Source organism: Myotis nattereri (genome assembly GCF_964212035.1).
Source record: "Myotis nattereri genome assembly, chromosome: 6".
Lineage (NCBI taxonomy): Eukaryota > Metazoa > Chordata > Mammalia > Chiroptera > Vespertilionidae > Myotis > Myotis nattereri.
Window position 1 is genome coordinate 87,574,898 of NC_138081.1, and position 27,214 is coordinate 87,602,111.

Sequence of the window (27,214 nt, forward strand, 5' to 3'; positions counted from 1 at the left end):
TCTAAACCTCATATGGTAAGCTAGCAACAATCTTCTATAACCCATGAAATCTTCCACTTCTAGCAACAAAGAATAATTAAGGTATGAAAATGAAACCAATATGTTCCTAACCCTTGTGAGCTTGTAATAGATTTTTATTCAAGTTGTATTTGAAATTATTTATTTATTGCATTTGTGTCTTTTTTTTTCAAAACAGAGACAAAGTTGTCCTTGAATTTTCCCAAATAATTCTTTAAGTTGTAAGCATTCTCATTTTTCTTCTCCATGTTTTTATCGTTCATTCCCTCACACTATTCATCAGTAGAATAAAATGTTTCTCATTGTCCAGTGAGTACATGTAGCAAAAATCTTGATATATATATATCCATGTGATTTTAGCATTCATTTCTATTTTTTTCTGAGTTAGTATCTGGTACAGTTCAAAATGTTGATAAAATTCTTATCTATGTTGTAGTATAACACTTCAATGATTAGCAGGGGTCCTCAAACTTCTTAAACAGGGGGCCAGTTCACTGTCCCTCAGACCGCTGGAGGGCCGGACTATAGTTTAAAAAAAAACTATGAACAAATTTCTATGTACACTGCACATATCTTATTTTGAAGTAAAAAAAACAAAACAGGAACAAATACAATATTTGTATTTGCATGTGGCCCGTGGGCTGTAGTTTGAGGACCCCTGGATTAAGGTATACATTCAACTTCTTGGTAAGTAAGGCATATTGAAGACGATAATTGAGAATACTGAGTGATGTAAATGTACATAATTTAGAAAAAAAGAACAGTATTTTCAATTTAGAATCATATTTTCTGATAAAGAAATATGAAGGAAAATTATAGTACTCTGTTACTTCAATGAAACTAAAATTGTTTGGCTTTATTAACAGACATAAATTGTGAAGGTTTACCAATACAATTGGAATGCTTTTATGTAATTAGAGAACTCCAAAAAGTACTTAGAAATAGCTTCTAAATCTATCATATGTGGACAGCACTTTAATAAATTTCTCCTGTGAAAAAAAATTTGGAATCCAGTTGCCTATTTGCTTTTTATATTATATTTATTTAGACAAAAAAGAGGAAAGAAAACTGAGCTTTATTGTCATATATTATAAAAGTAATTGTAAAAAATGATTAAAATATCTACTTGTCATAGTCTTTAACCTTTGAAATGAGCCAACATTCTATGGTATGTTTTTCCTCAATCATTAACTGCCGTCAAAAACAAGACTCAAAACCAGGATGCCTAAGGTTACAAGGTTTGACCCAGTGACCCAGCATGCGGCCATGAGATTTTCCTAGGGGTCTGTCCCATTTTGGAATTTCAAGATGCCACCTCAAATAATGGAGTTTAATTAGTCCTCAGGTAAATGGGCAGTTCACATACTTTCAAGTACTGTATTGCCAAAGTCATTTCACCTCTGCCTTGTGTTGCACATCCCACAAGGCCCTCCCTACCCCCATGTTCAGAGAGATTCAAAATAATCATTTACTCTCTTTATAAATACTCAAAATACCAATGCTTTGACTCCTCTCTCTCCCTTGTTTTTCTATCATATTAGCAAAGACTAATAACCATGTGAATAGCCAATTTGGTGAGAGTAGGGCAAAAATTTACTCAGACATTGTTGAAGGGAGTATAATTTGATACAAGTAGTCTGAAAAGTACTATGTATGTAAGAAGATCCTAATAAAGTTATTTATTTAGCTCCAGTTATTCCACATTAGGGAATCTATTAAAAAGAAATAATCTGAAATGGAATCACATTATACCTAAAGAAGCTAATGGATATATCTTATAGATTCAGTAGATAAGAGGCGACATCGCAAATACCCAGCAGGAGGAGAATGGTGGAGCGGATCATGGAGTGCCCACATGATGGCATGTAGTGCAACCGTTACATTTCATGCTTGCTCATTTATATAGTGGCATGGACAAGTATTGATATCATAAATTAAGCAAGATATGAATGTTCATGTGTAATATAACCTCAGCTATGGAAAACATATATAATAATTACATATGAAAGTATTCCTAAATATAGATTTTATTTGCTTTCCACTTCAGCTATGGAAAACATAGAGAATAATTGCATAAACTGTTCTTTAAATATAAATTGTATTTACTTTGATCCTTTCCCCCTGCCTTTTTGTTTTTCTATATTTATCAGATTTTTCATAGTGAATCAGTAATATATGATCAGAAAAATATCAAGGGAAAATTGCAATACACATAGAAAAAAGTCATTACCAAACTTTTGCCCCTAGACTTACTCAGAATTCAGTTCTAGCCTGTCTTCAGATTTAAATTTTTTAAGCTTTTTTTTACAGGAATCTGGGTGCAAAGTCTTGAAAGTCACCTCCCCCTTCCTACCCCCCCTCCCCCCACATTTCTTCATAAAGAAAATGACCTTTATTCAGCAATAATTGAATTTCCTTCTTTACAGCCAGTTTCTAGATGGCCATTTCAGATGGTGGTTTATTTACAGCAGCATCTACTAGATGTTAATATTATCCTCAGTTCACATGGAAATGGAATTGAAACAAAGTTTAAGTAAACAGATTGGTCCTAAATCCTTACACAGTCTCAGATCCAACTACTTAGTGTTTGCATTTTCAAGTGCAATTTTAAAAGACAAAGGCTAATTATAAAAACAATATTTCTTTTGTTAAGCACACACAAATCAATCCAAAATGTCATACAAATTAGTAAGCACGGCATTTCATATTTTAAAAAGAATATGTGCATTGGAAATTTCTTTGTATTTTCTGTTATCAACCATTTAAAAGGCAAAAGAGTAGAATTATTTGTGGTAAGTGTATAGATTGAGTAGAGTTTATTTTTATTACTAACAGAAGAGGAAATCCGGGACACTGAGGCACTTGGCACAGTCTGTGACTTTGTCTTTCTTCTAATTAAAAGGAGGTATTAGGGAAGACGTAGCAGAGCTTTTTCTGTTGTTACAGCAGTAAACATCCTTTATGGAACTTCAAAAGCAAGGCATGCTTGCTGGAGGAAGAAGAAAGTAAGAGAGAAGCTGTTCGGTGATGAGCCAGGGAGAAAGGGAACTTTGAGATAAAGGAGGTGACTGTGTAAGGAAAGCGTACAGTCTACAGGCACTCTTGAGGCTTCTCAAATCAAAATACAGATTCACTTTGTGGTGGAAACTCGAAGTAATTAGAAACTGTACTATTTTATGTTTTTAAAATTCAAAGCAAATTTAATAGTATGACTTCATGGTATGAATTGATAGATCTTGGTTATGGGTATACAGGTATTAGAAATTCCTATATTTTTGAAATGCAATTTTAAAAAATGTGTGAAGGAATCCCTAGATGTGATAAAAAGCCAACAATGTCTTCTTTCATTTCACTCTCTCTCCTCACCCTACGCCAGTTATGAGATATTAGCTACTTGTCTGAGATCCTATAATTGGAATAAACTTTCCTGTAATGATCTGAGGCTCTTATTACTTACAGTTGTGCTTCTAAGGGAAATTGTCAAATTCTGAGCTTACAGGTAAAACATTTGTAAAGAGGGGGCTACTTGAACTATTCATTGTTTTAGAGACATCAACCTAACGAACCTAAGAGGTCACTCTTACTGAATGAAACAGCACTGCTCTTAGAATCTGGAATCCTGGCTTCTCAGATCCTGTTAGGTTGCCGACTCACTGCATTGCTTTGAGCAAGTCGTTTTATCACTTCCGGATTTTTTTTTCTTTAATTGAAAACAACGGGATATGAAAGAAATATCTTTTAAACATCCTCTAAATCCAGTGTCCTCAAACTGTGATACACTGATTATCAAGTGCACACAATGTGACCAGTTGGAGGAAGAGTGTGATGAGAGAAGTTTTCTTCCCATAACTCAAAACTTCTTAACTCACTTTGGGGCATAAATACAGTGACTCCTTTTGGTGAAATATAGAATTGTGCTTCGTGCTTTACCATGCTTAAGTCGTCCAGATAAGTCAATACCTTGGAATGAAAAAGAATAGGAAAGTTGATCCCCTAGAAAAACTGTGGAAGAGAGATGTTAAGAAGTGGAGAAGTAAACAGTAAACTGCTCTAGACACAGAACAATTAGGAACCTGCACTGATTCTTTACTGTGGAGTAGCCACAGTCTTAATTCCTTCCTTACCCAAAACGAATGCCGAGTGCTGTCCACTATAAACCCATTTCCCATTTTAATGACAAACTCAAGGGGAATTGTGACAGTGGTAGCAAGAATGAGAAACAAGGATTTTTATATTCAGTAAAACCAACTTTCAGATGTAAAGGAAACGGGTAAACTGTTATCAGCATGTAAGAACTTAGGGAATATTGTTTCCAGAAGTCTTTTTTGATGAGTTTACCGAGAACAAGCTTCAGACAACCAAAATACTATACAGTGGGGCCTTGACTTACGAGTTTAATTCGTTCTGTGACGGAGCTCGTAACTCAAATTACTCATATGTCAAATCATAAAGTGAACGAGTGAGACACGTGATGCTGGGCTGATGTTGTGGCGTTCACTGTGACGTTCGCTGTGCCAACTAGCGGTGGGGTAGCTGAAGCTGGCTCGTAACCCGAATTTTAGCTCGCAACTCAAAGCAAAAAATCAGCTGAGAGGCAGCTCGTATCTCAAAAAACTCGTTAGTCGGGACACTCGTAAGTCAAGGCCCCACTGTACATTGTATGATTCAGCCTTAACAACGTTGTATATAAATCTTCACTATATCATGGCTATTAATATAAGCCATGTCTCATTTTATAAATGTTGTCAGTTTCATTATTCCAAATGTACAGTATTACCAGAGTTCTCACTGTTGAAAACGGTTGTTTTATTTTTTCTTTAATGTTTTAAACCTTGTATGATTAGTCCTATGTTAAAACAGGAAGGATTATTTTATCTGTGAACTACCACAGATAAACACGAGAGTTACTTTACATGTAAATGATCCTTTAAAATTCAATATGATTGTGTGCTGATTTGCAACAGAGCCTGTAAGAAGAGAGGCAAGACTAATAAATGCTGTGTTGTCAACTAATAATTAGATACTCTATGTGGTCTGAAACACTCACAGGAGGGTCGTTCTTGGTCTCATAAATCTGACCGTATCTCTCCATTCTAATGCTCTTAAGTGACTTAGAGACATGACTTAACAGTAAAATAAGCTCCGAAGCCACAGTGGCAAGCACGTAGGCTGAAATTATGCAGTCGTGCCTGCCATTCATTTAGGAATTGGCTGTCCAATTTGCTCTTAAATATCAGGCACACAGCAAATGGAGAGTTGGCTGTTACACTGCCAATTCAGCATCAGTGGCTTTCTATCTCTTGCGCTGTTCGCTAAATTTAAAGATTATTACAGATTTTTGCTTGATTCACTGCAGGAACAGTGTAATACCCATTGTAATATATAAGTACTGTATTTTGATTAAAGTATTGTTTCCCACCCACTTAGTTCCCATTCTTTGAATTACCTGAGTCCACCTTCTGAGAAGTTTAGTGCTTCTCAAACTTTAGAATATGTCAGAATCCCCAGGAAGCCTTATTAAATCAGACCTGTGGCTCCCACTCTCAGGGTTTCTGATTCTGCAGTTCTGGGTAAGGGCCTGATAATTTACATTTCTCACACGTTCCCAGCTGCTGCTGCTGCTGCTGGTATGAGAACCACACTTTGAGAACCGCTGACTAGTATCACGAAACCCACCTCTTGCAATCAACAGGGTTCATGTTTTTAAAAATAAAAATAAAAAGTAGACATCCAGATTTGGCTATCACCATTGTTTAGGAAACTGTGCCCTAATGTACTAAATCAAGAATTGAGGAAATCATTTCCTCTATTGGGAATCCTAACAGTCTCCTTCCCTAACATCTGACACGCGTTGTCTCCAATGCAGCACAAGCTGTTTGGTGTTGCATTTACATTATGGGAAACTCCCGTTAAATAAAGCAAATAGAAGAGCCCTCTCATAATCCCTGAAGAATCTGTGACACAAATTTCTATCATTCATAAGTGATGACGATTTTAAAGGTTTTTTGAAATCTTATTTCCTCCTAGTCTAAGATCCATGTTGGACGTGGCCAGAATTTATTTTCTTATAACAGGCCCTTTATTAAAAAAAAAAAAAAAGAAAAAAAAAAAGGTAGTTGCTTTTTCTCATGGTTCTCAGTCATTTGTCTTCAACAGTTCTACCTTGTAGTGACTAAAATTAGGGGCAAAGGAAAAATACCCCATTCTCATTCTATTTTGTTAACAGAGGAAATTTTCAGTCTTCATCTCAAAGTTTTACCTAGTGCATTGCCTTCTATTTAGTGTTAGAAGAACTTGAGTCCATTTCTTTGGCACCTCGATCTGTGGGTCTGCTGCCTGGCCCTTAAATGGATGATGGATGCCAGTGTGGACTCTTCTGTGCTTACTTCCCTGCCATGTTTCCCCCTCTGTGCTTTGCCTCAGAACTTTGAGTCTTACTTTTTTTGAGGTTTAGTGAGATATAATTGACTTATAAGATGTACAATAGGTGGTGATTTGATACACTTATGATTAATAACCATAGTAGCATTAGTTTAACACCTCCATCACTTCACATAATTACTATTTCTATTTTGTAGTGAGACCATATAAGATCTCTCTTAGGATCTTTCAAGTATATGATACAGTATTGTTAACTATAGCCTCCATGCTTGCTGCACATTAGATCATCAGAACCTATTCATCTTATAACTGGAAGTTTGTACCCTTTGACCAACATCTCATTTCCCCCCCCTCAGCCCCTGGCAGCCATTGTTCTACTCTCTGTTTCTATGAGTGCAGCTTTTTTAGATTCCACATATGTGGTATTATATAGTACTAGAGGCCTGGTGCACAAATTCGTGCACCAGTGGGGTCCCTCAGCCTGGCCTGCGGGATCAGGCTGAAACCAGCTCTCCAGCATCCCCTGAGGGGTCTTGGATTGTGAGAGGACACGGGTCAGGCCAAGGGACCCGACCAGTGCACAATTGGGGTTGGGGAGGGACGCGGGAGGTTGGCCAGCTGGGGAGGAACCGCAGGAGGGCTCCAGGGTATGTCCGGCCCATCTCACTCAGTCCTGATCTGCCAGACCTCAGCAGCAAGCTAACCTACCGGTCAGAGCACGTCATAGTGCACGTCATAGAGCACCTGGTGGTCAGTGCACGTCATAGTGAGTGGTTGAGCAACCTTAGCATATTATTAGTGTATTATGCTTTCATTGGTTGAACGGTCGACTGGACACAGCATATTAGGCTTTTATTATATAGGATTTTTCTTTCTCTGTCCATGATTTATACTTTTTTTTAAACGCACAGTGCTGCTATCCAGGTCTTTCTATTAGAGCTTGTTCTTTTGAGCAGATCTGATAGATCAGTTTCTCAGCTACTAAAGGTGATTCCCATCTGAATAATAAGATACCCACCAGTCACAGAAGAAAAGATATATACCTGGTATGCATGGATCATATTGGGGGAAGCCTGCTTTGTCTGAAGCCAAATTTACCATCTTCAAATAACGTTCTCTACAGTTTTACACAATCTTCTTTCTCCATATCTGTGATGCTGTTGTCCGTTTTACATGGTCAGGCATTGTGATGGTGAGGATTTGCCTGGTTACATCGTGCAGCACTCACAACAATATTTTATCCATCTTGGTTTTTTGTTTTTAGAGGAGAAATGGAAGTTATTACTTCATCCTTTCCTGTGTATCATAAAATACTACTCTGTGGATGTTTCTCCACTGTTCCACTTCAAAAACAAGTATTATTATGAGTCATAGACCACAGCCATCTTGTTTACTTATGTATTCCAAGAGCCTCTTGCAACTTGGCATGTAGGACATAGGCACTCAATAAATATTTGTTGAGTAAGTGAAATGACATTTTTAAAAGGTCAGAATTATAAAAGAAGTTCCTTTTTAAAAGTTTATAATTTAGAAAGTTTAAACTATGTTGAAGTGTTTTGTGTGTGTGTGTGTGTGTGTGTGTGTGTGTGTGTGTGTGTGTCTAATAGCTTTAAAAAGCATTCAGATAGTGCAAGAGTGGCCACAATAGACGAGATGCTATATATGCTGTTGGCTAATATTTGTTTGTATTTTAAAGAGAAAATGCCTCTCTAATTATTTCAGTTCTATATTTTCAAAACTCTTCTAATAGAAAAGTATTGAGTTATGTGACATTTTGATATTCTGATGGTGATTGCTATTAATACAAGGCATTGCTTCATTGAATTCTTTCTGGTGCTGTAAGAATATAACTGATTTACTAAAAACAGATATAGTGTTGTCATGAAATAGTATGTATGAAAACATTTTAAAGCTTCCTAATTTAAATGAAAAATATTTAAGATGCTTTCAATCAAGGTAACAATCCCGGGATTGACAGTGTACCAACACATATTCCTTTACATTTTGTCTGTGGCTGCTTTGTCCCTGAAACTATAGTTACTGAATGAGTCAATGAATTAATGAATGCACTCTGACCAGAAATTCCACTTTTGAACATTTACCCTGAAGAAAGTCATGTGTACAAATAAATATGCACAGGGATGTTCATACCACTGCTGTTTGTAATATCAAAGCAATGGACACCCAAGAGTCAAATAACAAGGGACTGGCTAAACAGTAGTCCTTTACAGAAAGTCTTTGATAACCTCTGACATAGAGTGTTGTATTTAATGTAGATTCAGTTGCTGGGATGGATTTAAAACATTACAACATACTACATATGGAATGATACCGTTTTTCTAAAAAATGCAATCAATACTGTTTAAAAGGATAGATGCTTAAGATGTTAACAATAGTGTGTTTGGGTGTATAGATTAATGGTGTCCAATAATTTTTGTTTATGTGACAATTTTATGGTTTTTCAATAATGAGAATATATTCATTGAATAATGAGAAAATTTTAAATTTTAATTTGGGTATGGAACAAAAGAAGAGGAAAAATATATTTTTCTTCATTTTGTAGATAAAGAAACTGAGTCTAAGAGAGGTCAATCAACTTGCCAAGGGGAACAAACATGAGAACAATTGCCCTGCTCCCAAGTTTTCTGTCCAGCAGCATCACCACTTAATAATTTAAAATGTTCACCTATCAGCTGACATAAAATTTTGAACTCTATGCCCAAAGGTACTTAGAGGAATCAGTGTAATCTACACTAATAAAAGACAAAGATGCTAATTGACCATAACTTAGCTACACCCAAGCCACGCCCACCAGCCAATCAGAGCAGCTATATGCAAATTAACCCAACCAAGATGGCGGCCGGCAGCCACGGAGCTGGAGCAAGCAGGAGGCTTGGTTGCCCTGGCGATGGAGGAAGCCAAGCTTCCCGCCTGCTCTGGCCGGCTGTGGCCTCCACAAAAGGCAACAAAGTTTCAATTATAGAAGCTAAAGAAATCCCAGATACCTGCTTCCAACCAGCCTCCACTGGGAGCTTGGGTGGCTGGGGGCTGTGGCCAGCCTGCAAACAGCCATCAGCCCCTCACCCAGACTGGCCACGGACCCCAGCAGAACCCTCCACCCTGAAGGGGGTGTGGCCAGCCTGAAAACGCCCTCAGCCCCTCACCCAGGCTGGCCAGGCACCCCAGTGGAGACGCCTACTCTGAAGGGGCTGTGGCCAGCCTGCAAACAGCCATCAGCTACTCACCGAGGCTGGCCAGGCACCCCAGCAGGACCCCCCTCCCAGAAGGGGTGTGACCAGCCTGAAAACGGCCCTCAGCACCTCACCCAGGCTGACCAGGCACCCCAGCGGGGACCCCCACCTGATCCGGGACACCCTTCAGGGCAAACCAGCCAGCCCCCACCTATGCACCAGGCCTCTATTCTATATAATAAAAGGGTAATATGCAAATTGACCCTAACAGCAGAGCGACTGGGAATCACTGGTCACTATGACACACTCTGACCACCAGGGGGCAGACGCTCAATGCAAGAGCTGCCCCCGTGGTGGTCAGTGTGCTCCCACAGGGGGAGCTCTGCTCAGCCACAAGCCAGACTGGCAGCTGCCAGTACAACGATGGTGGTGGGAGCCTCTCCTGCCTCCTCAGCAACGCTAAGGATGTCCGACTGCAACTAGGCCTGCTCCCTGCTGGCAAGTGGACATCCCCCAAGGGCTCCCGGGCTGCCAGAGGATGTCTGACTGCCAGCTTAGGCCCAATCCCCCGGGGAGTGAGCCTAAGCCAGCAGGTGGTCATTCCCCGAGGGGTCCCAGACTGCAAGAGGGCCCAGGCTAGGCTGAGGGATCCCTCCACCCCCGAGTGCATGAATTTCATGCACTGGGCCTCTAGTATATAATAAAGGAGATTTTACGCCGAAATCAAAAACCACCAGTTTGCCCTAGCTGGTTTGGCTCAGTGGACATAGCATCAGCCTGCAGACTGAAGGATCTTGGGTTCAATTCTGGTCAAGGGCACATACCTTGTTGCAGGCTTGATCCCCTGGGGTGCGTACTGGAGGCAACCAATTGTTGTGGCTCTCTCACACCAATGTTTCTCTCTGTCTCTCCCTGTCCATTCCACTCACCCTAAAAATCAATGGAAAAATATCATCAGGTGAGGATTAACAACAACAATAACAAAAACAAACCCACCAGTTTAATGGTATTAGATGCACAACCAGATAGGTTTCCATTTACTTGAACAACAACAACAAAAAGATTAATTTACATTTGCCTTTTTTTTTCAAAAAAAGAAAAAAAACCTATGTAGACATGGCTATTTAGTTTATTTTGTAAATCTGCAAACTATTACTGCTAAATAACATACTAATTCATTGGTTTTTCATACCTATAGAGTTTATAGTTCAAATTATGTCATCTGACACAGAAAGGGAACATTTCCTGAAGTTTATTCCCTTCCCAAAGGATAGATACTTCAAGCCCTGATACAGACAACTGTTTACAAAACTACTCCAACTTAGAAGGAGAGCAACAGTGAGTCATATTCACTGTAATGAGCTGATAGCTAATCACAGGAAAAAAGAGCAGGACCATAGAATCACAGGACAAAGAGCAGACATAAAAAAGCTCAGCAGCTTTTGGTCCATTTGTATGGACAAAAATGCTAACATCTTTCAGTTATTCCTGAGGAAACCACTATCTTATAGCAAAGAACAATGAAGATGATAGCTATTGTTACAGCTCTTCAAAAAGCACTTGTGCATTTAATCACATTTAAATATCTTGTGATTTGGGACAATGATTCCCTATTCATATACCTAGAAACTGAGGCACAAAGGGGGTTAAGTGAATGTTCAAGATAATACAGCCCAGGCAGCCAATGACAGGGCCCCAACTCAGAGTCTGCGTGTGATGCTGATGCTGAGTCACCAAGACAGGATCCCTGCACATTTCACTAAGTCAAAAGAACTAAACAAGTTTTTGGAATCAATGCAAAGAAAAAGGATAAACTATAAACATTTTAATGCTCTTTAGCAGGGAGATTGGGGATCTGGAACAATTCACTAACATAGAATGCCTCATAGCCCCAAAATGCCCGGGAATCATAATATACTTGCATAGATGAGGCTGCTATTTTCTTCCTCTTATCTTTCTAATGAACAAAGGTTTCCCAAGTCCAAATTTTGTATATTCCAAATGATTTGTGCTGTTTACCTGCAAATGTAATAATAAACAGAACACTCCTTGTTTTAACGCTATGATATCACATATTAGCAAGCTCTATGTGGGGGATTTCACAAATTATGTTAGAAGTCATAGCTAGGTAGGGTACATGCTTTCATAATTCCTGTGTCTTTAGCAGGCATGGTTTATTTTAAATTTATTTTTTTTTGTATGAAATGTGGGTTCAGAAACTAGTTGGCATACTTATCTAATGTTAAATGTTATTAACAGTATATTGCATATTTTTCAGAGCATCATGTTGGTAACGTGCCCATTTTTTAAACATAAATTGAGATAAAATGAGCAGCTCAACAACTCATTTTTGAGCACTGTGTCATGGTTCAGACTGTTTTGCTGTTATTTACTGTTCTTGGGCTGCTATGTTAGGAGTTAAAGCATCTAAGATAACACAATGTGGGGAACACCTCAGACTAATTCTAAGCACAGGAACTAAATAGCCTTTCCTCTCCTTTTCTGTGCACTTTTAACTTTCATACGGAATGCATGTTAGAAGAGGGACAATTTCCTATCATCATACTATATTATTTTTCCCAGCTTCCCCCTCTGCACCATTTATCTCTACAGCAAACTTTCTTCTTTAGGAGACACTTTCTTGAAGGACCCTAATTATTTTTCAAGCTATTTCCTCTATCAGACAGCCAATATAATTTCTTGGTGTTGTCATTTATGTATCGTTGCCCCTTATCTCTCAGAAAAGTTCCATAACCAATAAGAAGTGAAATTACCCCTCTTCATGGTGCAGAACTAGTGAGCAGCAGGCTCGAACTTGAACTTGGGCCTCCTGACTCCCTGTTCAGTGTGTCCATTGCTGCCTTGACCCTAGCTTCTGCTCAGGGAAAACATAAACAATTTCCAGGTGTAGGTAGCATTGGTTTCTGCATACCTGGATACTGGTGTTGTCTACCTTGAACAACAGGCTGAAAATTTCCCCAGTTTCCTCTTCATTTTTCATCTTGCTCTCTTAACTTTAGAAAATCTTGCCAACTCAGGAACCAGGGAATGAAATCAGAGCCCTCAGGGGAAAAAAACCAGTGTTCATTTATCAACATTCATTCATTGTGAGTAGGGGATAGCATAAAAGCAAACTTTAACAAAAATTAACTTACTATTAATTTTTCATGAAAATAAGTATCTTTTATAAAGATAGTTAAGTCTAAAATACCTATTCACGCCCTAGCCGATTTGGCTCAGTGGACAGAGCATTGGCCTGTGGACTGAAGGGTCCTGGGTTTGATCCCAGTCAAGGGCACATGCCCAGGTTGTGGGCTCAATCTCCAATAGGGGGCGTGCAGGAGGCAGCCAATCAATGATTCTCTCTCATCATTGATATTTTCTATTCTCCCTCTCCCTTCCTCTCTGAAATCAATAAAAATATTTTTAAATAAATGAATAAAATGCCTATTCACTAGTGTATTCTGCATCTAGATTTATAAAGTATAAGAGTATTTTTCTTGTGTTTAAGCTTTGTGCTTTCATACATTAGAAACGCAAGTCAAAGGTACAATTATATTGTTTCTTCATATATATATATATATATATATATATATATATATATATATATTGTTTCTTCTTATGTTTCGACCCAAGGTTACTGGCAGATTAGCATGCATATCCTTTATGTTTTGAATAAACAAGTTGAGGAGATCTTAGCGCTTTTATTTTTCAGGAAAATGAAGGACACTCTCTTCATCTAATTGCCTAAAAGCTAAAGACTGAATTGTACTGAATCACAGGGAAGAAAAACAAAACAATTGACAAAAGTGTTCATCTAATTAAAACTTATAAACTTGAAAAAAAAATGAAGTTCATAATGCAATTTGAGAAATAAAACAAATAAGTATTTTAATTTTAAAAATTTCAATTTGGGATTTTAATTAATTAGAGCAAAAATGCAAACATTAATAGTAGGCAGCAAAGTGAAGATGTGCACACATACCCATACAGGGAACTCACAGGGGGAGTCCCTCTACATCAAAAAGGTACAGATATCTGAGGTGGCGTGATTCCTGCACTCCCTTGGCTGTAGCTACCATCATACCATCCCCTATGAAAGCCCTGAACTAGAAGAGGGCCTCTCTCAACCTCACTTTCCTCAACTACATATCAAGATTATGGGAATAGTTGACCTTGGCTGGCTCTTCGAGCTGTAAATTTCTGCTGTATTAATTACTTTATATGTCTTTACTTGAATATTTAACCTTTAGAGGTTCCACTCCAAACCAAAAAGCCAGAGTAGCTCAATAAGTTGGTTGAAGGATTAAATTTGGTTCATATTATGTGTGTTGGTTGACTCAGCTAACAATATATGGGTTATTTCCGTTATTGTGCAGCCAGATATTTATCATTTCTCTGGCATCGTGCACTGAAAGCTTTTTGTAGCAAAAATGAGTAATAGGTAAAGTCTGCTTTTATTAATGGGGAAAATTGGTGTTTGATCTTTTAACAGTGAAGTTTTCAGCGAGCGCATTTGAAGACAGGTTTTCATATTGATTGTGCATTTAAACCGAAGCATGCCTGAACTGAAACTGGTTCTTTCCAGCACTGTCTGTTCTTCTTCACTTCTTCTCTCTTAACTCTTGGCTCTGGCATATAAATATATTGTACAGTTCTTCAGGGATCTGCAAACTAGTAAAGCAAGGAAAACCATACTTCTTGTTTTACAGCCTTGTCCAATCCTATTTGTAAGGGTAGAGTAAAAAGATAAATGTTTTTATTTGACCGATTCTAAAATCTGAATTTTTTTAAACATTGATCAAAGACTGTGATGATCTTACTTAAGTGTAATTGAAAGATACAGTTTGGGTGTAGTTACTTTGAAATTCTTAACTTCAGACCATAAATGTTATCTAAACCTCTTTGTGAGTTGCATGCTTTAAAGATTATTTTACAAGCTATTTCATAATATTTTACCACCACCCTTCTTTCAGCATATATTAGTTTTTATTTTTACTGTGAGTGAAATTAGAATCTCTCTTATGCAGAATTTTTCTGGAGATTCTTCTTGAGTCATAATATATTTGCCCATCTGAAACTGATTGGGGAATTGTGTAAATACCCTACTTAATTTTAATGGTCATTTTTTTAAAAATCGAAAACATCTATTGTCAACATGGATTACATTTTATTTGCTGTCATATTTCATCTTGTTCTTGTAACTTTGTAAAATCCTCTTCACCAAATATAAGTACCAACAAACCCTGGAAATCAATACTGATGAAGAATCCGGTGGCAAGTTAGCACTTATCTTCATAAAACATGAGCATAATTTTGCTCTTTTGCCAGTCTCATTTCAGTACTAGCTTTATGACTTCTGAATACTAGGTTTTTTTCAGTGTTAAATCAAAAGCAGAGATTACGAGCCCTGCTCTCCCATTTTACTGGGGAAACTGAGAACCAGAAAAGTTAAGTGACTGGTGCAGGCCTCCATTGAAGCCATGGGAGAGCGGGTCCTAGCAGCACATGCTGGCTGGGGCTCCGCGCTCTGTCCATCATGCCTGCCCATTTGAAGGAGTGCTGAAGTACCATTTAGTGTACTTCTTGTGATCATTTGCTTTCCAGCACATTATCCAAGATGTGCTAGTTAAAATTTAACTGCCCTTTAGAATGATTTGTGACATTTCTCCTTTATTCTTTTAATAATATTAACTTGATAAGCTAGTTTGGAATTTTATTACCTTCTGGCCATGTTAGCTAGAAAGATGTTCTCTTTGAGAATCTAGATTCCTCCTCCCTTCATATCTCAGGAGAAGGTAAATCAAACATGAAGAATTGGAACTGATTCCTGCTCACATAGGATGTCATTAAAAGCATCAATAGTTTAATGTTAGAATCCAAATCTCTTTTGTAATTGTGCCCAAGACTCCGGAATACGTGACATAATTATTTGCAGATAGTAGAAACCAGTGGAATGGGATGGAGCGATTTGCAAACACCGGAATATCAGTGGTTTCTGATTAGAGTGCCCCAGGTATGTCTATTTATTAAATGAACATTTATTATTGAGCACCAGTTACTTTGCTAGATGCTACACACACCACCACCACTACCAAATAAGGCGAAGTCCATGCTTTGGAAGCTTCCATATGAAATGGAAATTAAAAAGATGATATGATAAATAATAAGTGAAAATGGCCAACTTTATGGGGAGTTATTGAAAAAGACCTCTCTTTAAAAGGGACTATTTAAAGGGATCACTGAAGTTAAGAACAAAACAGGAAAGTGGAGAGAAAGAGCATCGCAGCCAAAGGTACCAGTAAAGACAAAAACCTTGAGACAGGAAGTGCCATTGTTTCCTGTTAACTGAGAATATAAATAACTTCCCCCATGCTACTCACAGAAACACTGTGATATCAATACCTTTAAAAACAAAATGACCTAGTCTGCGGTGGACATGTATAAAAGGCAACGACGAAGAAACTGCGGATTTTTTCTCTACTTTTAGAAAGAAAATTACTTGGGAATAAAAGAAGGAAGGAATATCTCTTGCTTTATAAAATCAAAAGCTGCATTGTAGGTGTTCACAGGAGAAAAGATCTTGGCCTTGGTCTTGAATAATAGGTGAATTTGTATGGGCCAGAAGGAGGCAGAAAAGGGAGTTTCAGGATGAAAGCATTGTGTAAATAAATATACTAAAGGTGGTAAGGTGGCATCACCAATAAAAACAAGGGTGGAGGTGTTAAATAACCTTATTGTGGTAATCATTTCTATATATATCAAATCATATTGTACACAATGTTGTATGTCAATTATATCTCAGTAATTATAAAGCTGGGGAACATTAAAAGACAGATAATAGAATGGACTGAACTTGAGTGAGTGCTTGAGACCATGAGACTCAAGCTAGAGTCAGACTGGTCTTTGAGAGAACAGAAGATAATAGATTGATGGAGGTCATTGAAAGGTCAGTAGATCAGTTTTGACCTGATATTTTAGACAACAGAGGGAATCTGTATGGTTTCTTGAACAAGAACATTGGATACTAAAAAGAGAAAGTGGTAGACTTGATTGGAGGACCTTCTTTTCCATCATGCCATTTCATTGTACCCAGCGATGAAAATATGGATTATGCTCATATCATGGAAAGGGAATGAACTATATATGAGACATTTCAGGGACTGAAGAGCAATAAATCTAAAGTCAAAATGCCTGCACTCTCAAGCCCCAGGGACTCAGTGTCCATGTCAGTGATGGAACTGGGGAAGTTTGCCTGGGACATTAAATGATTGATTTCATCTTGGACATGTTAAGTGTCAGGAGACAAGACACCCAAACTGTGATGTGAGCACAGAAATAGAAGTACAGAACTAAAGCTAAACTGGGAAGTTGAATTTAGGAATTCCAGCAGGTGATGAGAACTGAGTGCTTAGTTCTTGAGAATGAATGCTTATGATTAAGAGTGTGTGGATTGGGGGAGGGAGCACACACTCACAGAGCTTGAGTAGAAGGTACGAAAACAGCAGTTGGGTAAAGGCCAAGACCAGAAAAAATTTCAAGCGGTTAAATAAGGAAGGTTCTTGGGGAAATACCGTTATTATCATCACTATGAAAACTACAACTAGCCTTTTAGAGTAGTTGCTATGTATTGTAAGATCTTTAAATGTAATAATGTGTTCATTTCTTTCCACAACCTTTAAAATAGTAAATGCTATTGTTATTCCCATTTTAAAATGAGGAAATTTAGGTTCAGGGAGATTAAGCAATTTGTCCAAGATTACCCAATTTGGAGAATGTTTTTAAAGCCTGAACCCTTAACTTACCTGCCATAAGATTATACTATTAACGATGGTGTTGTAACTGCATAGTTTGACTTTTATCTCTTATAAGTTTCTTGAAAAAGAGTTAATTTACAGTTTTAAGAAATTGGGTTGAAACTAGAAAGTCAAGAGATGGCTGGGCAGTAATTGGGTAATCTCACACAGCAGAAGAGAACTTGGAATTCTCTAGGGCAGCGGTTCTCAACCTGTGGGTCACGACCCCTTTGGGGGTCGAACGACCCTTTCACAGGGGTCGCCTGAGACCATCGGAAAACACATATATAATTACATATTGTTTTTATGATTAATCACTGTGCTTTAATTATGTTCAATTTGTAACAATGAAAATACATCCTGCATATCAGATATTTACATTACGATTCATAACAGTAGCAAAATTACAGTTATGAAGTAGCAATGAAAATAATTTTGTGGTTGGGGGTCACCACAACATGAGGAACTGTATTAAAGGGTCGCGGCATTAGGAAGGTTGAGAACTACTGCTCTAGGGTAAGGCAGAGAAAGGAGGAAGAATATACCCTTTGGTCTTTTTTTTTTTTTCTCTCCTCTCTTTCCATCCACTGTTAGTTGTTGGAATAGGAAATTGTCTACTTAAAGAGAGTTGTAATAATTTGTGGAGGGGAAACATGGTACCTCTATTTTTTTAGCTATTTCTATATACTTCAAGTGCCTGGACTCCAGAAATATTAGTTTATCTAAATTGATTGCCAATCAGAGTTTTACATTAAACACACTACTTTCTTAATTTTTATTACTAAATGAGAGTGGGATTCCAAAAGATTAGGGTCTCAGAAATAGAGCCAACATTGGTGTTATGGGGTAGTCTTCCGTGTGGGAGCTCACGTGCCCAGGTTTCTGTGTGATGAGACTCAGGTCTTGGAGCAGTCGCTGTGGACTGGAACCCGCCCTCTGGAGAAGCCACACTGACTGCTTTATTATTATTTGCTTAAATATATATTTTTATTGATTTCAGAGAGGAAGGGAGAGGGAGAGAGAGAAACATCAATGATGAGAGAGAATCACTGATCAGCTGCCTCCTGCACCCTCCCCACCCCCTCCCCGGCTAGGGACTAAGCCTGCAAATCAGGCATATGCCCTGACCGGGAATCTAACCGTGGCCTCCTGGTTCATAGGCCGATGCTCAACCACTGAGCCACGCCGGCCAGGCCATACTGGCTGCTTTGACAGTGCTTTCATTTGTGCTTTCCCATTGGCTGGGAGAGGACTTGCTTCTATTCTCCATGCTTTTCAGGGCTCCCCCAGCCTTTCTCGCATCTCCCTTGTTTGAAAAAAGAGGCAAAAGGAAAGTGTGTAGTTCCCAGCCTCCCACACTCAGCACACCATGTGACCAGGAGAAGGGGGAAGGCACCTGCTTGCTGCCACAGCTGGAGCAGTGCTTCCTCCAACGAGTAAAATAACTCTGTGCTTTTCTTTGGACCAGAACTACGAGTGGATGTCAACCAGTTAATCTTCCTAAAGCATGATTTTCTCCAGCGAATTGGCTGCTCAAAAACTGTCAATATTTTTCCATTTTAACAGAATAAAATTCCTAGCCTTTCACTTATGACCTTCCATAGTTCAGGCCAACGCTGTCTGTGTGTGCCTGACCTTATTAGCAGCATTCCCCTTGACTGGCCTGTTCCATTTCTCCTGCAGGTCCCCACTCACCTCTGCCTGTGTTTAGACCAATGCCTTCAGGGATGCCCCCTCCACTTCCCACCCTCACCCCAGTCTCTGGCATTATTAGCCCCGCGTGCGTGCTGCATACAACCTTCATGGAAGTGCCTCTCCACCACACAGCCTTCTGAACTCCTAGACAATTTTATCTCCAGCTCCCATGTATCTGTGTTCTAGATATGTATTTTGCATCTATTATCTTCTTTACCAAATCCTGGGTAGAATCTGTACCTAATTTAACTTTGTATCTTTCAAATCACTTACACTTGCCATTAGAGGAAATTCAAACTGTCGAGGGCTAAGAGGACAGACATATCGATTACTTACAATAATATGTCTTTTTATAACTATTTTTTGTGGGTGTTATTTTTATTTTTTTATTAATTTTATTGGAGTGACATTGATTAATAAGATCACATAGGTTTCAAATGTACATTTCTATGATACATCATCTGTATATTGCATTGTGTTCCCACCACTCAAAGTCAGATCACCTTCCGTCACCATATATTGGGTCCGCTTTAACCTTTACGACCTCCATCCCCCTGGTCTTCTTTCACTGTGATCTCATAAATACGTGAGGAGAGAAAAGGACCAGATATCCTGACTTTTAGTCCACTACTTATCCACCAATAACAGTGGTTCTCCTCCTGGCTTGCACATTGGAATCACCTGACATCACCTGTGATGCTTTAAACTATTCTGATCTGGAAGCTCCAAACCAGAAGAATCTCAGGAGTGCAACCCAGACATCCATATTATTTAAAACTCCCCATGTGATTCTAATGTGCAAGCAAAATTGGAATAAATGTCCTACAGCACACATGGCCCTTGGACCATTCTAGCTTTCCTAGATAATTATATTTATTTGGGAATTCTTTTAATCTCAGAAAATTTTAATGTTTTTCGTATGTAGAAAATTTTAAAGTAGAAAAGTGCTAGATGAGAGATAGCAGTATAGTACATTTTGTTTTGCTTACAACCGTAGCTTATTTGACTGTTTAACTTTTCAGATATTTCGAGAGAAAGCAGTGGAACTTGGGGTAAAATTGCTACCAGCATTTCATACTCCCTCTGGAATACCTTGGGCATTGCTGAATTTAAAAAGGTAAAACTCTTCATTTTTGACAACATATTTTAAGTTGAAATAGACACTGGATGGATAATTACTTGTATGATGTCAGCCTCTTCCACCATTGGGAGTCTTGGCATCTGTCCTTGTGTTGGAAGTTACTAATTTGTCAGTGTTCCATGGCCTCAGATGGGTCCTTGTCATGGGATAGCATGACCCCAACAGAGTCATCCAAGCCAGGCATGATTTGAGGTTTTCATTCTCATGGTGGCATTGCATCCGAAAAACTGTCTCCATAGATTCCAAGAGCACCCCATTATCTTTAAAACTCATGAAAACATTTGAGAGGTGGGACACTTGGACTAATCAGATCTCCCACGCAATGAGACTGGGAGCACCTGAGGCTGCCCCACCCACAGGTACAGAAGGGGAGGGGACCTGCTCCACTGGCCCAGATCAAACCAACCCTCGCATCGCACTTGGGTGGAGAACACTGGTGTGACAAGTCCATGGGAATGTGGCCCCAAGAAAAGCCTGGGCTGAAGACTGCCTGGTGTTCTCCCAGGGAATAGCTTGGGTTTTCACGATAGCTTGAGCATTTCCTTAAAAAACAATTTTATCTTAAGCTCTCTTCTTAACTCCTTCTTCCCCATAAGTAATTAATCGCATATGTGCCTCTTAGTAATGATAAGAAAGGTAATGATAATGATGATGAGAACTGTTTATAAAATCATAAAATACAAAGCTTTGTTGTAGACATTTTGTACATTCTACCACATTTAATGCTCACAGCAATCCCATAATGTCAGTACTGATGTTATCTCCGTTTTAATAACAAGGAACTCGAGTCACAGACAGATTAAGTCATTTGCCTGACACCATGCTATATATAAATGGTAGGACTAGAATATGTACTTTGATGTTTATGCACACATGATATACAGGCATTAATTAAACAGCTTTCTTGTTTTATAAATGCCAAGAAACTGTACAGGGTGGTTTGGCAGGATTAATAGAGATTTCTTCTTCATAATTTACTTTATGACATTCTTTCCTAAAATTAATTATGAAAAATCATCAGTTAAATGTCATGCAGTATTTTCATTTGTGTGTTATATATGTATGCCTTGAAATGATTATGTTTATAATCGTCGGGGAAGGGGGGGTCCAGGGGCAGTGATGCTGAGGCAGTGAGGTGGGAAGAGACCACATGGCTGGCCCATGTTAATAAATGAGGTAGTTCTCTAGTATATGTGATATCTCAGGATCTGTGTCCCCCTTTAAGGGGCCTAAGGCTTTCTTTCTCTTTGATCTTGAAGACCAAAGCATATGCTGCCACAGGTCTCAAGGCTGTGGCAATGAGCTTGGCTTAGAGGCAGCATGGCATTTATTGGAGTTTTTTTTTTAACTCATGTAGACCACCTATATTACCTTCCACATCTTCAGCCTTTGGATTTATAGACACTATTCTGACCTAGAAACTACTGTATTCCCTGAAGTAAGATCTGGTTACAAACACACTGTGCACATTTAACACATTTTCCCCTACCTGGTAGTTCTGAGAAAAATGATAGGGGCAGAACAGTACACTGAGCTAATTGGTTATCAAGAGACCTGGTTCTAGGTATTTTATAGGTGCTGTAGGTTTGTCTTCAGAGCAATCATTTCCACTCTCCAGGCTTATTTATAAACTGGAAGTTAGGCTACTTTATTTGTTCTTTTGTGAAAATTTTCAGGTTCACAGGCCACTTTGAAATTCTGCTGAAACATGGCCCTCTCCTCAAAAACTGCATATTCCTGAGTACACATATTTTTACAGTTTCCAAAAGCAAAACCGTGCCTTACTTACGACCCAAGGACCCCAGGTTGAAAAGACTGGAGTGATTGATCACTCCAACCCTCTACCCTAGGATTTCACAGAAATAGTTCTTGTTGTTTCCTGGAAGGTAATGAAATTAGATAAAAGGCTACTAAAGCTAATAGAGAGACATGTGGGCCTATATCTTTGCAAAAATCAGTCAGTTATTGTAAGGTGCTGATATCATGTAATTAGTTCTAGCCTCTCTTGAAATAAGCATAAGAAATTGGATTATTTTAAAGCATATTTAACTTTACTTAGTGTTTATTCCTAACAGCTAGAGGATTTTTCCTTAGGAAATCTGTCCTTAGTGCACAGTGGAGATATTTTTTGGTGCATAAAGGAATGCTTCTAGAAACTATTAAATACTGAATCTTCTACGATCTTTCCTATCTGTGCTTCTTGAAAATTCATTAAATGGGGCATTCAAGTTTTTCTTTACACCTTATTTTGCGTTTACAGTGTTTTATATGGATGTTATTATTCAATTTCAAAGATTATAGAAAAATTGGATGTGGTGAAAAATAATGTGCCATTTCATTTATGTGTTGTCTAATGTTTTCAAGTTAAACTAGAGGAAATCAGGTAACTGTTTGACAGCTGATAGGCAAACTTTTAATTTCTTCCTGGCATCCTGTATGAATTTTTTATTATAGATTTTATCCACTCTCAATTCCACTTACTAAATAGCAGTGACTTGCCTAGATGTACACAATAAGCCTTGGCAAAATTATTAGTAATATCATTTCACTAAAATTCCTCCAATCCCTTTGCCCAACCAAATCCACCCATTGAGTCCCCTCGCCTTCCAGCTGTGACACTGATTTGGAAGAAAACATTTCATATTTATCTGCAATAATTACATTTCGGGATACACTTTTGATGTCAACCAAGACATATATGCTGTTTTATCCGAATCTGTGTATGTTTACAGTTTGGGCCAGGGGATAAGGGACAGCTACCATGGAGCCTCTTTGCTATGTTTTTGAAAGCTGTCACCAGGAGAAGTTTCAAAGAAGAGAAGAAAAAACATTTCTCACACAAGCACATTTTCTTAATTACTCTCCCAGAATAAGGGAGTGTATGCCCAAGAGGAAAAAAGTGCTTGAGGATGCTGTTTAGAATAGCTGTGTGTTCACTGTTGACTGGCTTTGAAACTCTTGGCAATAATAATGATGGGAGAGGCACAGACTATGCCATCTATAATATAATTCGGCTCTTCCCTCTCAATTCTGAAAATAGTTATGGATGCTGCTCTTTGCCAACAACTGTCTGTTCACAAAACTGTGAACCTGTTGGTATTATCTATTCACATCTCTCTAGCATTCAGGTTATTGCCTAAAGATAATTGGTTTCTTTACTTTTCTTTGTAAAAAATGAATAAATAAGCATGTATTTGAGACCCTGCTCTGATGAAGGTTTTATGCCAGGTCCCGGGAAGATTGCCCTCTTCTCCTCATTTTATTAAAAAAGAAAACAGATATGGTCTCTCCCTCTAGGTATTTACAGCATGATTCTTAAAGCACAATATATATATTTTATATGCTATATTATACATTTGCTCATGTAATTGACAAACGTAAGATAGTCTGTGCCAAGGAGAGAGAATACGATCTCACTGAATTGAATTTAAAGCAAGCAGTATTTTGAATTGGGGAGGTTTATGCATTTGGAGCCAAAACACCAATAAGCCAAATTGGATTTCAGTACTTGTGCAAACTGAGAATAGCAGAGAACCTAAATAATTTACTCATATTCTACATTAGGAACTCTGTCCCAAAATCTGTTCAGAAAAAAAAAAAAAAGTATTTCATAATGATCTCTTCTGCTACATCTGTAACACATTCAAGAGCTGCTGTATTAAGTTGTAAATTAGTTGGAATTGTGATTTAATAGCAGGTGGTAATTTGATGGAACAAACAGAACAAACACCATGGTGGTATATGCAGCACCTGATTGGGCGGACGTGCTTGCTTCACCAGCACAACAGTAGAATGGCAATGCATAACTTACATAACACCTCTGCTAAATGAAAAGGATTGCCTTTTAACCGATTAGATTTGGGTAGAACTCAATTTCTCTAATGTGTAAACGTCAAAATTTGATGTCTGATCTTGTTACGATTAGCAAGAGGCCATGTTCATTTTTTCCTTTCAACCTAAAGAAGAAAAAGCACCTCTGTGGTTTGTAAAATGAAGTATCCCACCATTTTCATATATATATATAATTCAAGCCCAGGTAGAGTAAACTTATTATATTTTAAGTTTCCTAAAATGTGTGCTTAATTTCAAATAACATAGGTACTGTTCCCATTATTCATTTCTATCACAGGGCATACCTTCTGGGCATTCCTAATAATTATTCTGTCTTTCTTGATAAATGAGTTCGTTTTAGATATGTGCCGTTTTATCACTTATTTGTCTTTGTGGGTTGTTCTGAACTGACACTCTCCTGGTGGTTATATTAGGTTAACAGAACTGTCTGCAGCATGTGCGTTTACTGCACGTATCAAGGAATGTTCTGGGGAATGACTGATCTGCATTCTGGCTCTCATTAGTCAGCAAGGTAATGAATGCGGTACAACTCTGTCACCTGTGTTTATTTCCTGCTGTGTGAAGTTTTATTCGCTGACTACTCTCGTTATCCAATGCAAATGCATACTCTGACATTAATTATATTGCAGTTTGTATTATGATAATTAAGTTGCAAATTGCTTTACTTTAACTGAAATGGGGCCTTAATTAAGAATAGTACATAACTTAATGTTTTCTAATAGTGAAAGATTATCCCTTGTGAAGCATGTACTATATATATTGTGACAGAAGGCACTAGCCCCTTTATTGGGTTTCTTAGTACTTTAGTGTTTTAAAATGCTTACATATTAAATAAACACAAACTCTGAAAGACAATCTGATTAGGTTAAATATTTTTTAACATATCTTCTTGTGTTTTTACTTGACAGTTGAAATATAAATTTCCGATCATTAAATTTGCCAACCATTTTTTGAAGTAGCTGATTTCAGATTCTTACATCATAAGAATAATGTAAAAAAATATCAAGAAGCAAATTTCCTGAATATGAGCAGATCAAAGTTTTTTAATGACTTGCTAATATTCTAAGAGGTAAAATAGCCCTTAGTTACCCTAAAAAGTGTTCTGTAGCAGTGATATACACTGAGCAGAAAATCAGAGCCATATCTTACAGTTTTATCTTTACTAGAGGCCCAGTGCATGAAAATCGTGCACTGGGGAGGGGCGGGTCCCTTGGCCTGGCCTGGCCCCTCTCCCAGTCCGGGAGCCCTCAGGGGATGTCCTACTGACAGCTTAGGCCCACTCCCCATGAGTGGGCCTAAGCTGCAGTCTGGCCTCCCTTTGTGGGAAGCAACCGGGCCAATCAGGGGAAGGTGCCGCCCCATCACCCCGCTGCTGCTGCCACTGCCAGCCTCCAGCCCTGCTCGGCCCTCGCAGCCACTGCGGCTTTGTCCAGAAGGTGTCCAGAAGACATCTGGTCAATCCGGTCTAATGAGCATATTACCCTTTTATTAGTATAGATTACATGTGCTACAGGTCTGTTACATTTAAAGTTCTACGAACCCTAGAAAAGTTAAAAAGAAGTTACAGACTTACCAAGTATTTTAAGCTAACCGGTTTTATGGTTTTATTTTTTCTGATTGGATATTTTGTTATATTGGGTTACCCTCTTTTATCTACTTTTATTCATTTGGCCATTTAAACTCTTCTGGAAACAGTAATAATCACACTTTAAGGTTTTAATACTGATATGCACAGTTATTAATATTAGACATTAGAATATTATTACCCTTATTAAAGCTGCCATTTATTAATATTGTCAATTTAGCTCTTAGCCTTGGATAATTCACATAACTGAGTTTGTCTTCTCATAAGTAAAACTAAAATAACAATAATAATAGTATCTGGCCTGATGATCTCATAAGATTTTATTGAAAATCTAATGAATTAATATCTAGAAGATTAATCATTGCAAATGCCATGAAGTAAATGTAAATTGGAATTATTAATTCGTGCTCTTGTTCTGAAATGTTATTATGAAATATGGTATACGATAAAATAACATAGCTAAAACTTAACTTCGTTCTGATGCCTTTTTATGGTAGTCTTCAGTTTTTAAGCCACTCGGTGCTTCTAATCCATTCTCAAGCTCAAGTCCCACTTTCTCAGGCCAGGATGGAAGAGAATATTGGTAGAAATACCTGGAAAGATGGAGAGAATGTCTCCATGTGGTCCATGTGGGATAGTTGTGACTCCATGCTCAAACATTCCTTATGTTTTAAGTTATTTTGAGATTAATCTATAGAGTCAAAACAATTTCCTCTCCAGAATTATATTTATTGTTGAGTTATCTTCTCTCAAAATAAGAACTGTTGATTTAAGAAGAGTGTAAGGCAATAAAATGTAATTTTTATTCCAAGTCCTGCATGCTAGCTAGTAATTAATATGGTACAAACAGTCTCTGGAAAGGTGTATGCGTCCTTGCTGAAAACCAGAGGTTCCCAACCTTTTTATGGCCATGCCCCACCTAAGCATCTCTAAATCCTGATGCCTCTTGCCGCCCCCCCCCCCATGACATATAATTCTTATTATTCGAAAAGTGAACTCCTATTCACGTGGAGGAAGCCTAAAAGACCATTAACTTGGTCTACACAAGCTTCCAAAGAACATGGCATCCATGAAAGAGAAAAATAAAAGAACGAAAGGACAGTTTAGGTACTGAGGAAGAAATCACTAAGAAATTGTTTAAAAGAATAATAATATGAAGTGATATGAAAAAATAGCAAATAAAGTTTCAAAACATATAATAGAGAACTGAAATGCATAAATATGTCACAACATATATTTATATGCTGTATATGAGGCCCCTAGCACAATAAGAAAAGCAAAAAATTCACTATTGATAACTCATTCATTCTCGAATTGCGCCCCCTTAAAAATCAAATTGCCCCCATGTGGGACGTGTGCCCCACGCTGGGAACCACTGCTGTAAACCTTCACATTCTATTTCCTTGTTCCTAGGCTGTCCTACTTCTATCAAGGGTCTGACTGCTGTGGCTTCTCACTTTCTGTCAGTGATGCTCCACCTCCCCAGTGCTTTAGAATAACTAGGGCATTAAAAAGCATATATATCATTGCTGCCTCCCTCCCCCCAATCTGTTTC

General features: G+C 38.1%; 1 protein-coding gene across 1 annotated transcript in view; it reads left to right on the plus strand.

Annotated features, from left to right (window-relative positions):
• MAN1A1 (mannosidase alpha class 1A member 1) overlaps positions 1–27,214 on the plus strand; it is a 148,729-nt gene that overhangs the window by 70,818 nt on the left and 50,697 nt on the right. The window contains exon 5 of the mRNA XM_081094754.1: positions 20,104–20,198. Within this exon, the coding sequence (XP_080950880.1) occupies positions 20,104–20,198 (95 nt within the window). The remainder of the gene's footprint in view (positions 1–20,103; positions 20,199–27,214) is intronic.